The sequence below is a fragment of the Anabrus simplex genome, chromosome 6 (genome assembly GCF_040414725.1).
Source record: "Anabrus simplex isolate iqAnaSimp1 chromosome 6, ASM4041472v1, whole genome shotgun sequence".
NCBI lineage: Eukaryota > Metazoa > Arthropoda > Insecta > Orthoptera > Tettigoniidae > Anabrus > Anabrus simplex.
The window spans coordinates 183623289-183637317 of record NC_090270.1 but is presented as its reverse complement, the minus strand read 5'-3'; the positions used below and the strand labels follow the sequence as shown (position 1 = coordinate 183637317).

The 14029-nt window shown below is 39.8% G+C and overlaps 1 protein-coding gene across 1 annotated transcript in view; it reads left to right on the top strand.

Annotated features, from left to right (window-relative positions):
- The first annotated feature begins 3483 nt into the window (after positions 1 to 3483).
- LOC136876272 (ATP-dependent DNA helicase Q1) overlaps positions 3484 to 14029 on the top strand; it is an 82649-nt gene continuing 72103 nt past the window's right edge. The window contains exon 1 of the mRNA XM_068228259.1: positions 3484 to 4314. Coding sequence (XP_068084360.1) covers positions 4284 to 4314 — 31 coding nt within the window. The 5' untranslated portion in view covers positions 3484 to 4283. The remainder of the gene's footprint in view (positions 4315 to 14029) is intronic.

Here is a 14029-nt window from a genome sequence, read left to right as displayed (position 1 = left end):
TCAGTGAAACAGGAGTAGCCGTGATTGCAGTAGCTGTTAGCCGACTAATGTGTGTGTGTTTAAATGCCATTGTAGTGTAGTGTTGCTGTGCAAGTGTTCAGTAGATAAAACTACGGTACCATAATAGTTTAAAAAACATTGTAAATTCTACCTTCAGTTTTAAGTATCGTTTTAATATCTTCATTCGTGTGTTTAGTACTTACCTGCCCATTTGAAAACTAAATGTTACAGTCTTAATTTAGGAAGACAAGGAAGATGAATTCTGTAAATAGTATTTTAAGTAGTGACGGAAATTTAAGTTTTGAACATAGGATAGAATTAAAGAAATTAGGGCCTCCTCGACCGAATTTAAATATTGCACAAGAACAGAAGGGTTACAAGAACAAAAATGCATATACTAGGAAATTCAGTCCGTCACTTTATAAGCAGGCTGATTGGCTGTGCGGATGTGAGATAAGGAATGCGTTCTTCTGTTACTCTTGTTTAGCAATGAATGTCGTTGACGCTCCATGGACATCAGTCGGGGTATCAGACATAAAACACCTAAGTGAAAAAGTGAAAAAGCATAAAATGAGCGAGAAACATATAAACGCTGGTATTGAATTTGTTATGCTTGGTAGAGTAGATATTCGATGCCAATTAGACAGTGCATACAGACTTAAAATTAAACAATCAAATGAACAGGTTTCAAAGAATCGATACATTCTTAGTAAATTAATTGATGCTATTAAGTTCTGTGGGAAGTTTGAACTAGCGCTCAGGGGCCACGATGAGACATACACGTCTGATAACCCAGGCATTTTTCGAGGTTTAGTCAATTTAATGTCAGAGCTCGACAGCACACTGAAAGAACATATCGAAAGAGCAAATAACAGAGTATTTGTTGGGTTATCTAATACCATACAGAACGAGCTTCTGAATTCAATCTATGCCGTGTGCCATCAAATGATTTCGGAAGAAATCTCTCAAACAAATTTTGTGGCAATTCAAGTTGATGAAACCACCGATTGTTCCACCTTATCTCAACTCGTTTTTGTTGTACGGTACGAGCTGGGTAGCAAAATAAATGAAAGATTCATAAGTTTTGTGTCGCCTGATAATCACTCAGCAGAAGGCATTACCTCTGCAGTATTCCAGGAGTTGGAAAAACTTAAGCTGGACCAAACTCCGGACAAAGTTATTGCGCAGACGTACGACGGCCATTCAGTAATGAGTGGAAGGCAGACTGGCGTTCAAGCAAGGGTCAAGGTCGTTTACAAAAACGCTCATTTTGTGCACTGCTACGCGCATCAATGAAATTTAATTGTTGAGCGATGTGCTACTCAGAATAAGCAGGTCAGGATCTTTTTTAGTAATTTAGAAGGGTTTTCATCATTTTTTTCAAAATTTGCGAAACGAACTGCTGTTTTGGACGAAGTGGTAAAAAGGCGCATCCCAAAAAATGCCGCCACAAGGTGGAACTTCAAGGCACGATGTGTTAGTACGGTTTTTATGTACAGAAATGAAATATCGGAGTGTCTCGAGAAGATCGCCGATGACAATAATGACTATTCGACAGTGAGAAAAGCTGTAGGCCTAAGGAATCTACTGAAGGATCCCGATTTTCTATTCTGGCTAGAGCTATTCTCTAAAGTTATGCCTCACTGTGACTTTCTATTCAACGAGCTTCAGCACCGCGAAATTGATAGTATAAAAGCTCAAAAAAGTATATCTGATTTCAAGTTATCGGTGCAACGAGTCAGAAACTCTCTCGATTACGACCATCACTGGCTTAATGGCACAGACACCACCGATGGAAATCCAGCAGGCTCAAGTCAGAAACGCGCACGGTTTGAAGATAATAGAAAGATTGCAGCGAGAGAGGTGTGCGATGTTATTTTATCCGGGATAGAGGACCGTTTTTTGTTCAGTGACCATCTGTCTGTTGCCAAACTTTTCCAGCCTAGTTTATTTCCGAGGTATAGGATACTGTTCCCGCAACCTGAATTTGAAATTGCTGCTAGATTATTTCCTATTAACCAAATTGAACTAAGGCATGAACTCTCAGTTTTATACGGCAGAAGTGATTTTGCTAACGCTTCAGGTGCCCTAACTCTTCTGACATGCATTTGTGATAACAACCTGGAAGTACTTCTTCCCGAGTCAATTAAGTTATTACGAATTATTTGTACAATTCCGATGACAACGTCAGAAAATGAAAGGTGCTTCTCTACGCTGAAAAGGATTAAGTCGTTCACTAGGAATACCATGGAGGAAGACCGACTTAACGCTCTTGCTATGCGCTCCATCGATAAACAGCTGTTGGCAGTTCCTAACTTCAACGAACGTGTCATCAACCACTTCGCAGAGCAGAAGGAGAGGAGAATGGATTTTGTATACAAGCAAGTCAGCTAAGGTATCGTTACTTACTTTCTTGTATTATTTTCATGTGTATCTTCATCTCGTCATTATCATCATCATCAAAGTACGAACTGTATACTTATAATAACAATTGACTGACATTTCGTAATCTACTAGAATTGTTTTTCGGATACAGTTGTTGAGTTTTCTTGTTAGTGGTGTTCGCTTAGATGTCTTCACACTTCACTTCACTTCACTTCACTTCACTTCCCTACATGTGTTGTAATATATTAGCCTATGTTTTTTTTTTTAACCTCAACCTGAAAAGTATACCGAGTCATGAATTTAGTGGTTTTGTGAACATAAGTATATGTTTATTGTCGATGTTTTAAGGATATGTAGATTGTAATGCTTCCGGATTTGTGATACTTTAAGTTTCTACTTTTTTCCGCTTCGCGATATTATCTGATTTTCGCTACGTGATCGTTCTGCCTCGGAAGAAGATACATACGGTATTTAGCCAGTATCATCGGATTATTATTATTATTATTATTATTATTATTATTATTATTATTATTATTATTATTATTATACTTCATCTACAATTATCGTGGTGCTGGACAGTGAAAACTGGGTCGTTGGAGGGGGCGGGGAGGAGATGACGGCACAGCCCTGCCAGAGGAAAATGTCACGAACCGCCACTGCTGGAAACGTCCATGTCTAGTGAGCGGTTAGTACCGCCACCTCCACTTTCAAAGACAGCCATACTTCTAACGTAAGGCTTGCACTATTTTTCACTTAACCTGTCGCACATGACTCAATCAGAACTTACAACAGCACGCTACGACTGTTCGAACCGAACTGCCTCGCTCATCCATATCATCAAAATGTTGTACATTCCGTAACAATATCCTACTCGCCCTCACCGGCGTTTTATTTTACAGTTACAATTTTTTGATAGCAACCTTCAGTATAAACAGCTGATAGCAAACAAAGAGTACGTACGTTAGAAAACATTGGACTATGCGAACCGATGCGAACAAACACAAGGAGAATAATTTTAAAACTACCGTAATGGCGGAAAAAGGGAACCAACAGGCGTTGGGATCCAGCCGGCCGTGAGTTGGATCCGTAGACTAGACGCAGCACGCAACCCGGGCGGAAGGAAAGATAATGTTCCAAGTACTTTATTGCATGCTTTCGTTAAAATTTATAGAAAATTGTTTCTTCTTCGATGATATTCGCTACAATAATACCAGTCGTGCATGCAAGAAATAATTATTTTGACATTCTCTTCAGTTGGTACCGAGAGTCTTATTACAAATACCGGTACTCCTTACTACACTTCCCATTTAACCATTTATTTCCAAGAAATATTTATCTACTCATTTCCATAAGGTACTTCTTTAGACATTTCGCTCAATTTTCCATTAAGCGTTTTACATCTAAAACAAAGATGAACATACTGGAAAGATGTCCAACTTGAAGCAAAGGGGAAGCGTACAAGTGTGGAAGTAGACACAAAAAGGAGATTTAAAAAAATGATGGCTACACTACCTCTAATTTGTCAGTAGGAAAATTAGTGGCCAATGGCAATGAGATGTGATCGTTCGTCAGTAAAACCTCTTAAACCGAATCTCGAGCTTTAAAGTTGTATGTTGGACGAGAACGAATCTGTGTACACCAGGTGTAAACAGAGCTGAATGTCATTAAAGAGAGGTTATGGGGGTCGGGACAAATTTTGATGTTGACACGCTTTTGTTGTAACGTTTTCTCAAACATTCTGTTCAATCGTTATATTTTCTAGAATTTATGATTCATTGTGTACTGACAGTTGTGCACACGTGGAGAGAATGCATAGATATAAACTTTAAAGTGCACTTCCTGTGGAAAGAGGTTATGCTTTTTTTTCCTTCGAATATGTTGTAAAGGTGCCTGGAACGATGGCAGCGGGCTCATCAAAGGATAGTAAAGGTAAGGAATATTTGAATGATGCTATATCTCCAGTCCTGTAGACAAATCTAGCCTCAAATAATTATTGTCATGTGGATAAGCTCAGTCGTCGCCCTAGTTATGAACCAGGGACAACAACTTTGTACATGGCTTTCTTAGCCAGAATTTTATGATATCATTTTCTAGGGAACAGGTATGAAAATCATGGACATATTGTGGATTATGCCTCCTTTTCCATGTACAACTTTGACCATCTAACTCAACGACCTGTCTCAAATGAAGTACGGTATACGTGATTATGTTTAAGTGCAGCTAGCGAGATTTATCACAGGCCTCATTTCCTCCCCCAAAATCTGCTTTGGAAAACATTAGCAAAACTTAGTTTAGGCATGACCAGTCTTAAGTATAATAACTTAATAGGCCTATAATGGATATGAAGTGCATTGCGACATATGAAGTTTGGTTTCTTCACCGATGATATATCCTTAGGCCTATACATCAGTTGGAACATATTGGACTTGACAGTAATTATATTATCATCAAGAAGCGATATTGGAACCAGACAGTTCACATCAAAATTGGAGATAATGCTACTGGAGAGATCAAGATACAAAAAGGTGTAAGAAGTCCTTCTTACTTACACTCTGCAGCTATTTTTCAAATTGCCCTTTGTGAAGTTGATAAACAACAATGGGAAGGAAATAAACACCATCTGCTATAGGCTACAGATGACTCCGTGACACTTGCTAATAGTTTAGAAGATTTTTGACACCTTTAGAAATGGCATTAGTGCAGTAAGCAGGAACTTTGACCTGAAATAAACATTCAGGAAACAAAATTTAGAGTAAGCAGCAAGCAATATTTTCATGCCTGAACTTGTTTCTCGTACCTTCATGAATATATCTAACAGCATTTAAGAGTGTCAATGAGTAAATTGCCAGTATTTATTCGTATCAGAAGCATACATTTTACATAGCATAATGGTACTTAATGACATACATATCAAATAGTGTCTGCCCAGAATTTTGCCAAATCACGTGCATTAGGTGTCACAGGTGTCCTCTATTGTGCAGCTTAAAGGACGTTTACTACAGTCCATGAAATGGGCTGTGGTTTGGTCGTCACCACATTCACATTGTCTGGATGTGCCAGGAAATCCCCACTTTACCATATTGATTCTTGATCTACCAACCCCAGTGCGAAGCCTGTTCAACGATTTCCATGTAGACCAATGTTCCTCGTGTCCTGGAGGGAGATGTTCAATTGGTAGCATCCAACCAGCAAGTTGAGGATTTCTAGTTCTCCATAATCTCAACCTTGTGGATTGAGCAGATTCGTTCAAATCTTCGGTTGTATTCAGGAAACTCCTCCTAGACCTCAATCAATCTTCAGTAGGCATGTTCATATCCATACAATGGGTGTGCACATGAGGCAAGTGCTTTAGTTCTCTCATTCATGGATGCAACTTCTCTTCTTATATCTGGTGGGGCAATTCCAGCCAAACAGTAGATTCTGTGGTAATACTAAATTCCCATGAAGGGAATTAGATATTTTTCCACCAATAGAGCATATCAAAAATCAGATCAAAAATTGGATGTATGGCTTTTCAGGCGTTTGCTCTATTAACCAGCATTTCGTCTTAGGTCTGACACTAGACTCGTCAGAGTGGGATGTGTCAGACCCTACCCACTGATGCTGGGGTGTATGCAGGTGAACTTATCAGAAGCCTCTTATGTGGCACAGTCTGATAACTGCATACGGGAGATAAAACTCCACAATGGAATTAATGCCCGCCTAGCAATTCCAAATGGTAATACTAAATTCCCATGAAGGGAATTAGATATTTTTCCACCAATAGAGCATATCAAAAATCAGATCAAAAATTGGATGTATGGCTCTATTGGTGGAAAAATATCTAATTTCCTTCATGGGAATTTAGTATTACCATTTGGAATTGCTAGGCGGGCATTAATTCCATTGTGGAGTTTTATCTCCCGTATGCAGTTATCAGACTGTGCCACATAAGAGGCTTCTGATAAGTTCACCTGCATACACCCCAGCATCAGTGGGTAGGGTCTGACACATCCCACTCTGACGAGTCTAGTGTCAGACCTAAGACGAAATGCTGGTTAATAGAGCAAACGCCTGACAAGCCATACATCCAATTTTTGATCTGATACTAGTAGATTCTGTCTCATGGAGTTGGTCTCAAGCAGCCAGTAATGAGTCGACATGTTTCATTTAGAGAAATGTCAACTTGTTTAGCATGACTTGATCTGTACCAAACAGGGCAAGTGTGCTCTGCAGCGGAGTAACACAGAGCCAGGGCTGTAGTTGTCAGTGTCTTTGGATGTGTACCCCAATTGGTTCCCGACAATTTGCGAAGGTTGTTATTTCTAGCCGACACTTTGTGCTTGATGTTCATGCAGTGTTGTTTGTAGGTGAGAGCACGATCCAATGTTACACCTAGATATTTAGGTGTTGGGCAGTGATCTAGTTGAGTATCTTCCCATACTACCTGCAATTTCCTTGATGCCTGTCTGTTCTTTAAATGGAAGGCACATACCTGAGTTTTAGATGGGTTAGGCTTCAGTTGGTTTTCTCTGTAGTAGTAGGATAGTTCAGAAAGGGCCTCTGATAACTTTTCTTCTACAACCTCAAAGCAGTTTGCTTGAGTAGCAATAGCTCGATCATCCGCATATATGAAGCTTCTGGTGCCAACTGGAAGTGGTTGGTCATTTGTATAGATATTGAAGAGCATAGGGGCGAGAACACTGCCTTGTGGCAAACCATTCTTTTGTTTCCTCCATCGACTATTCTGATCCTGAAATTCAACGAAGAACCTACGATTTTGGAGAAGAATGAAAATTACTTAAGTCATCTTGTAATCTTTTGTCATATTGTATAATTTGCGCAACAGTATACAATGATTAACTGTATTATATGCAACAGATAAGTCGATAAAAGCCACCCCTGTGATTTTATGTTCATATCCATCTTCGATATACTGTGTCAGATGGAGGACCTGTGAAGTACAACTTTTCCCTTTACGGAATCCTGCTTGCTGTGGGATAAGAAGTGGTTCAATGATCACAGTAAGTCTTTCCAGGATCATCCGTTCTAGGATCTTGTACAGATGACACAACAGTGAGATAGGTCTGTAATTTTTCGGATCATTTGGGTCTTTTCTTGGTTTGAGAATTCCAATTACTCTGGCTTTCCTCCACACACATGGTAACTTGCAGGTGTTTATACAGTTGTTGTACAGTTCTAGTAACCATTGTTTAGCAACAGGTCCAAATTGCTTAATTTGATTAACACATTTCATCTAGGCCGACAGCCAAACCGATGTGGATTTGATGGTTGTCCATTTCGTAGAAGTTGATGTGCTATTCGGTTTGCTGTGACATTGAAATGTGTTGAAGTTTTATTAGGATCACTACTGAGTCGTCTAAGTAATCGCCAAGCTTTTTGACTATTTCTACCCATGTCAATCTCTTCCATCAACCTTAACCACTGTGCCCGTTTTACTTCAGAAATAGAAGAAATTACTTGTTTTCCCATTGTGATGGTGTCATTGCTGAAAGGGTTTTCTTTGAATAGTTTATGATATTCTGTTAGGAGGGCAGAGGTTTCTTGAGTTAGACCTTGTATGTAGTTTGTTCTACATCCTCTAGGGATTGTAGCTCTAGAACACTCCCTGATTATATTATTAAACTGTTCATATGCTTCTGGAATTGGATTGAGTGGTTTGATCTTCTCGTCCAGTAAGTTGGTGAATCTCTCCCAATTAGCTTTCTTAAAATTATATCTCCTTATAAAATAGACCTCTTGAGGTCTAATGGCAGCTACTATTCGGAATAGGAGCACATACACACTGATGTGCTATCTTTTCGCTCACAAATATTAAGTCTGGATTATAGCCCCGCTTCCATCTACCACTGTTAAAAGAAGAAGGGAGCTTGCTATCATGGATAAGAGACAGATGGTGTTCCTCAGCCCATTCTAAAACATTCTCACCACTCTTGTTGTCTTGTTCATAGCCCCAAATGCTGCTATGGCTGTTGAAGTCGCCAATGAAGATACTTTCCAATCATCGAGATTGTTAGGTGGCATGAATGAGAATGTTACATTAGGAGGTTTATAGGTGGAAACTATAACCGAATTGCTCAATTCCACTGTGATCAATTCTATATCATTTTCTTCTGTAATTGATGTGAAGAGTATCTGGAGATCTGGCTTGACAAAGACTGCACTACCATATCGTCCATGCGGTCTCTCTGCTGCCAATTTCATACCTGGTATTCTAGGATGTGGTTGGTGTACATCCCTGTGAGTTTCCTGTACACATATTACATCACAGTTTGTTGTTTGGCAAAGTTCTTGTAAGAGCTGTTGTTTACAAGTTGACATACCTTCTATGTTTATAGATATAATGGTCATGTTTGGTTCTGAAAAGAACCTTTCCCGACTTATGAATGTCATTATATAATAGTTGATGTTACTTCTGGATTGGAAAGATCAGCCGGTGTTAACACCTCACCGTTGCCCAGGGAACGCCCAAAATGTAAATCATACACTCTTCGGGGAGGCTCTTTCCCTGTCCCCCAAAGTGGCAGTGATTGACTTCTTTACAGATACAAACTAGAATTGGCATAGTGAGAAGTGTGTTTCAGAAATTAAAACATCTTGTATAACTGTGACTGAGTCTTAACTCATTAGTGATGTGTTATTTACATGTAATCAGTGTCCTCATCCTGAGGTTGTGAAGCTCTTTTCAGACACACCTTCATTGAAGGTGAGCTGCATGTACAGATTTAACCACATATCTGCCCTCCTGCCAATCTTACATTTCTGGCAGTATCACGAATTGAATCTGGCCCCTGATGACAGCAGTTAATACACTACAGAGGCAAACAGTTACATTGTTGATGGATGGGCACTAAATGCTTCATCAGTGATCTAATTGCAGACCTTTGAAATATGGATATGTAGCAGAATGTTGAAGAACTCATAGGTTCACTATGTCTCCAACGAGGAAGTACACTGTTGTTCCAGGAAATTGTGTAAGTCTTAACTCTCATAAAATGTAGGAAAGCAGTTTGTTTCAGTTGCATCTTCCAAAATTACAGATACAATCTCACACAACTGATCATAGAAAGGAAACATGGACGTGGGCAAGGAAGATTACCTGGGCGCTGAACCTCTGATGGTGGTTCGATACCACGATATGGCAACCCTGATATGGGAAACGCAAAATAGGAAAAATGGTCATCATCTTTGTGTAAGGAGATGGCACCAGGAAGGAGAAGAAGTAAACCTGCTTGCAGTATTTTGGGCATGCATCATGTAGCCTATATGGAAATGAATGAGTTTCACTACCATTTAACAGATCACAGACTTTCTAACTGACATTTAATGGAGTAGCCTAATTATTAACTTCACTCCTTAGCCCTAGTGAACTCTGTACCTGTGACAAGTCGGAGACTAATCATTTATGTACCCTGTAACTCAATTATCTTTTATTTTCATCTCTACATTCCATGACTCTTAATCTTATGTGGCCTGTAGAATATGAATCCATCAGATCAACTGTTAGACTTCACTACCACGTACGGTAAGACAACAACCAGAAACATCTATTTAAATTATACAGAATATCCACAATGTTTGACACCTTAGCCTAATTCTCAATATTTCAAACCACTCAAAAAAAAAAAAAAAAAAAAAAAAAAACCACACACACACATTCTGTTTCATGCCACATTGATTTAACAACACACTGTTCTCTGCTGAAGGTTGCAGTGAAGAACTGCACACCATGAACTACCAGGCAGTTGGTATTGGTTACAACCACACTGCCTCCAACAAAATAGCAAGAACAAAGAGCACAACCTGCCCAAAAAGCAGAACAGAGATTTATATAGCTAGGGTCACCGTATATACCATATACCCCAAATAAAGAAACATTTCCTGGATTGGTGTTGGATAGAAACACGTTTATCATCGCCAGTAGACCTATCTGTTTCAGTGTGATGTAAAGCAAATTGCTTTTTTTAAAAAAGTTAATTTTTACATGATGTAGCATGAAGTGGTTTCAGCCATAACCTTTCATAATGGTGGGTTTTGATGTCAGAGTAAACAGAGGGACTGAATAAGCTATTGTAATAATAAGAAAGGCCTCTGCACTTCTATCCTCTCTCTCTCTCTCTAACCTGATTTAAATTTTTTTTTTTTTTTTTTTTTTAACATGCTTGTTGCTTTGGGGACAACACATTTTGGCACCCTCTTATTTTGTATTATCAGAGAAGATTGGCATGATTATTAAAATGACACCCACTTTGCATGAACTTCCTTATATTCTGATCATGTTAATCGTATTTTGGCCTGGACACATAGAGGCCTCTCTGAAATTATTCCTATCATGAAAGCCAACAATTGGTTAAACCTGAAAGGCGAGTTCTCGTTGTATAAGACGTCTCTCAGACCAATCCTCGAGTATTTCAGTCCCATGTGCGGGATCGCAGGCAAAATCCACGTGTATAGGTTCAGCACTTACAGAATCGTTTGATGCGCCTTATCTCAGGAGCACAATGATTCAAGTGAAATTGAGATATTCACACCTCATTAAACATAGATGATATTTACACCAGAATCAATAAGACATCACAGAAATTCTATTCTGGTCTAAATTCAAACCCCAACGAGGTCATCTCCACGTTGGGCAATTATGAAGCTGAAGGCCTGCATTACAGGAGATCTAAGGGCAGCCTAAATTAACCCACCTCATAAGGGTGCAGGCTGTATCCTGGCCAACTTGATTTCACTCTAAAAGTTCAATCGCTTCAACCATCAATGCAGTACTTGTTAAAATTTAGTTCTGAAATAGCACTCAAGACCCTTAGGGTCAAAGGGCAATAATTCTTCTTGAAAAGCGTGGTTTGTCAGATGTAGAAGCTATTGAATAGTTTTCTTAGCTGGATGGTAGTAGAAGTCAAACTTGTTGATTTATTTCTCATTCAACATTTTAAACGAGAGCTCCAAAGGAAAATGAAAATGGAAGACAGCAGTACTTCCTAATCTAATGCTATAAGTTATGAACTTGAAACAGAAGCTAAATCTGTTCCAACAGATTTGGTGATATACAGGGTGTATCTGTGATGATGTCACAAACTTTCAGGGATGATGTAGGACGGCAAATGAATTAATTTGAGATAAGGAACCGTAATCCGGAAACATTAGAGTCAAAAGTTATTAATAATCCAAGTTGTTTAACGTCTGTCCATTCTTAACAGGTGCCAGAGTGTCGTAATTTCGTCCCGCAATAGTTCTTTAATGTGCCAGAAGCCAATAACATGGGATTGTCACCTTTAAACACCCTTAAAAGCCACCAACGTCAGTTGGGTTTGAACCCGTTAACTTGGGATTAGTAGACCAACGTCGTATCCACTACACCACTACATCACTGCAGCCGGCAGTCAAAAGTTAAAGCAAAAATCGGTCTTATACCTCCAGCTGTAGTGTACACTACATATGCTAAGAAATCGGTCTTATACCTCCAGCTGTAGTGAACACTACATATGCTAAGAGTACAGTAGGGGAGACAATCCCAACGAGCAGAAGAGGCTAGGATAATAACTCAAAGACTTCAGTCTGTGTTTACGGGTTAAAGTGGTACGTTGATCAGCCCTATCCAATTGGAGTTGTACCCGGTTGAGATGTGACAGACTCAAGGTGATACCAAATGTTATCTAGCGGTTGTTGTAACGATATGTGTTTATGTAGAGTCCAGGGATGGTTAATAAAAAGGATTAGGTTGTAATAAACATGGTGTTGTTACTCAACATTTTTGGTGCCGACACTCAGGATTATTTTGAGAGTTTACATGAACCATGAATACTGTCGGCTTCTGAAACATCATTGGTCATTTCTGTGAGGAGAAAAAGGTGATAGTGAAGTGCATTTCTGACGGATTATTGAAAAGGTAAAGCACTAGCCACACGTCATCACGTTCAGCCTCAGCATGATGGATAAGTACAAGCTTCACCCTCTTTGTTAATGAAATATTATACTTACTGGCATACAAGTAGGGCTCCATAATTTTCCTTCAGTAATTATTGGTAACGGTATGCGTTTAGTTGTACTATGAATGCCTGAACGCATGATTTGATTTCGAAGGTGTCATTTTATGACAGAAGACTTGATACCACAAATCCATGCACCGGGCGAGTTGGCCGTGCGGTCAGGGGCATGCAGCTGTGAGCTTACATTCAGGAGATAGTGGGTTTGAACTCCACTGTTGGCAGCCCTGAAGATGGTTTTCCGTGGTTTCCCATTTTCACACCAGGCAAATGCTGGTGCTGTACCTTAAGTAAGGCCATGGCTGCTTCCTTCCCACTCCTAGCCCTTTCCTATTCCATCGTCGCCATAAGACCTATCTGTTTCGGTGCGACATAAAACCAATTGTAAAACAAATCCACGCTGGACATCTTGACTAGTGCTGCCATCTATCATTTCTTTAGGAAATAAATGTAATATGACTGAGAGAAGATCTGTCATTTCTACTCCAAAATATGTACTAGTGAGAATCCAGCATCAACATGACTGAAATTGCACAGTGTCTTTCAAAATTAAAACCTAAACGGATAACTCATCGAGCAAATGCCACAGGCTTCCATAAATCAAATAAATATGTTCAATCATTCCATACCTGTTGACGAAGTAGAGCATTTCAGTGAACGCTTACTCAAAGCTTTGGACAACTTACTTGCCTTAGATGACTCTCTTCAAGATCTGCTCGATGATATAGAATACATTGCAGATACAATAGCATGTGAAGAGTACATAGACGGAAGCAAATGATCTATTAGAAAGGCAAAACATCTTCTGGAGCAGAGTCAAGTTGGAAAAAGCACGAATGTCACCAATCTTCTACAAATCTAACAGTTCGCAACACTGTCCCAAAAGCCAGGTTACCAATGATAAAACTACAATCTTTCATGGGAAGAATTGAAGAATGGTCCTAGAACTTGCAGATAGGGTGTTTGTGTATGGGCAAGCAAATGGAAGCAGCAGAGAAGCTGAACGGTTATACAGAACCAAATATTCACGCAGGAGACATCTGGCACACATCATGTTCCTGTTCCAATGATTAAGTGAAACAGAGCAATTGGTACCCCAGTACAATGACCGAGGAGGGCGATGAATTACATGGACTCCCGACTTAGGGGATGCAGTGCTTGCTCGCGTGGATGAGGCGCCTGCAATCAGTACTCGAGCAGTTGCACGTGAAATGAATGTTTCGCATATGACTGTGTGGCGAGTGTAACGTGATATGCAGCTGCACCCCTACCATCCACAGAAAGTGCAGGCTTTGAGTCCTGCTGACTTCGCACCTCAAGTCGTGTTCAGCCAATGGGTCTTGCAGTGCCTTGCAGTCGATCCTCACCTTCCTGCGTATGTACTTTTCACAGATGAAGCCTGTTTCACCAGAGATGGAATTCTAAATAGTCACAATAGTCATGCTTGTGCTGATGAGAATCCCCACGCTACAGTTGTGAAGAGCCATCAGCACAAACTTTCAGTCAAAGTGTGAGCAGGCAAAGTCAGTGATTACGTAGTAGGCCCGTTTCTTGTTCTTCTCCACCTAAATGCAGCAGTGTTCACAGTGGTGCTCAGAGATGTACTTTCCATGTTTCTGGAACACATCCCACTTGCCCTTCATCAACGGATGTGG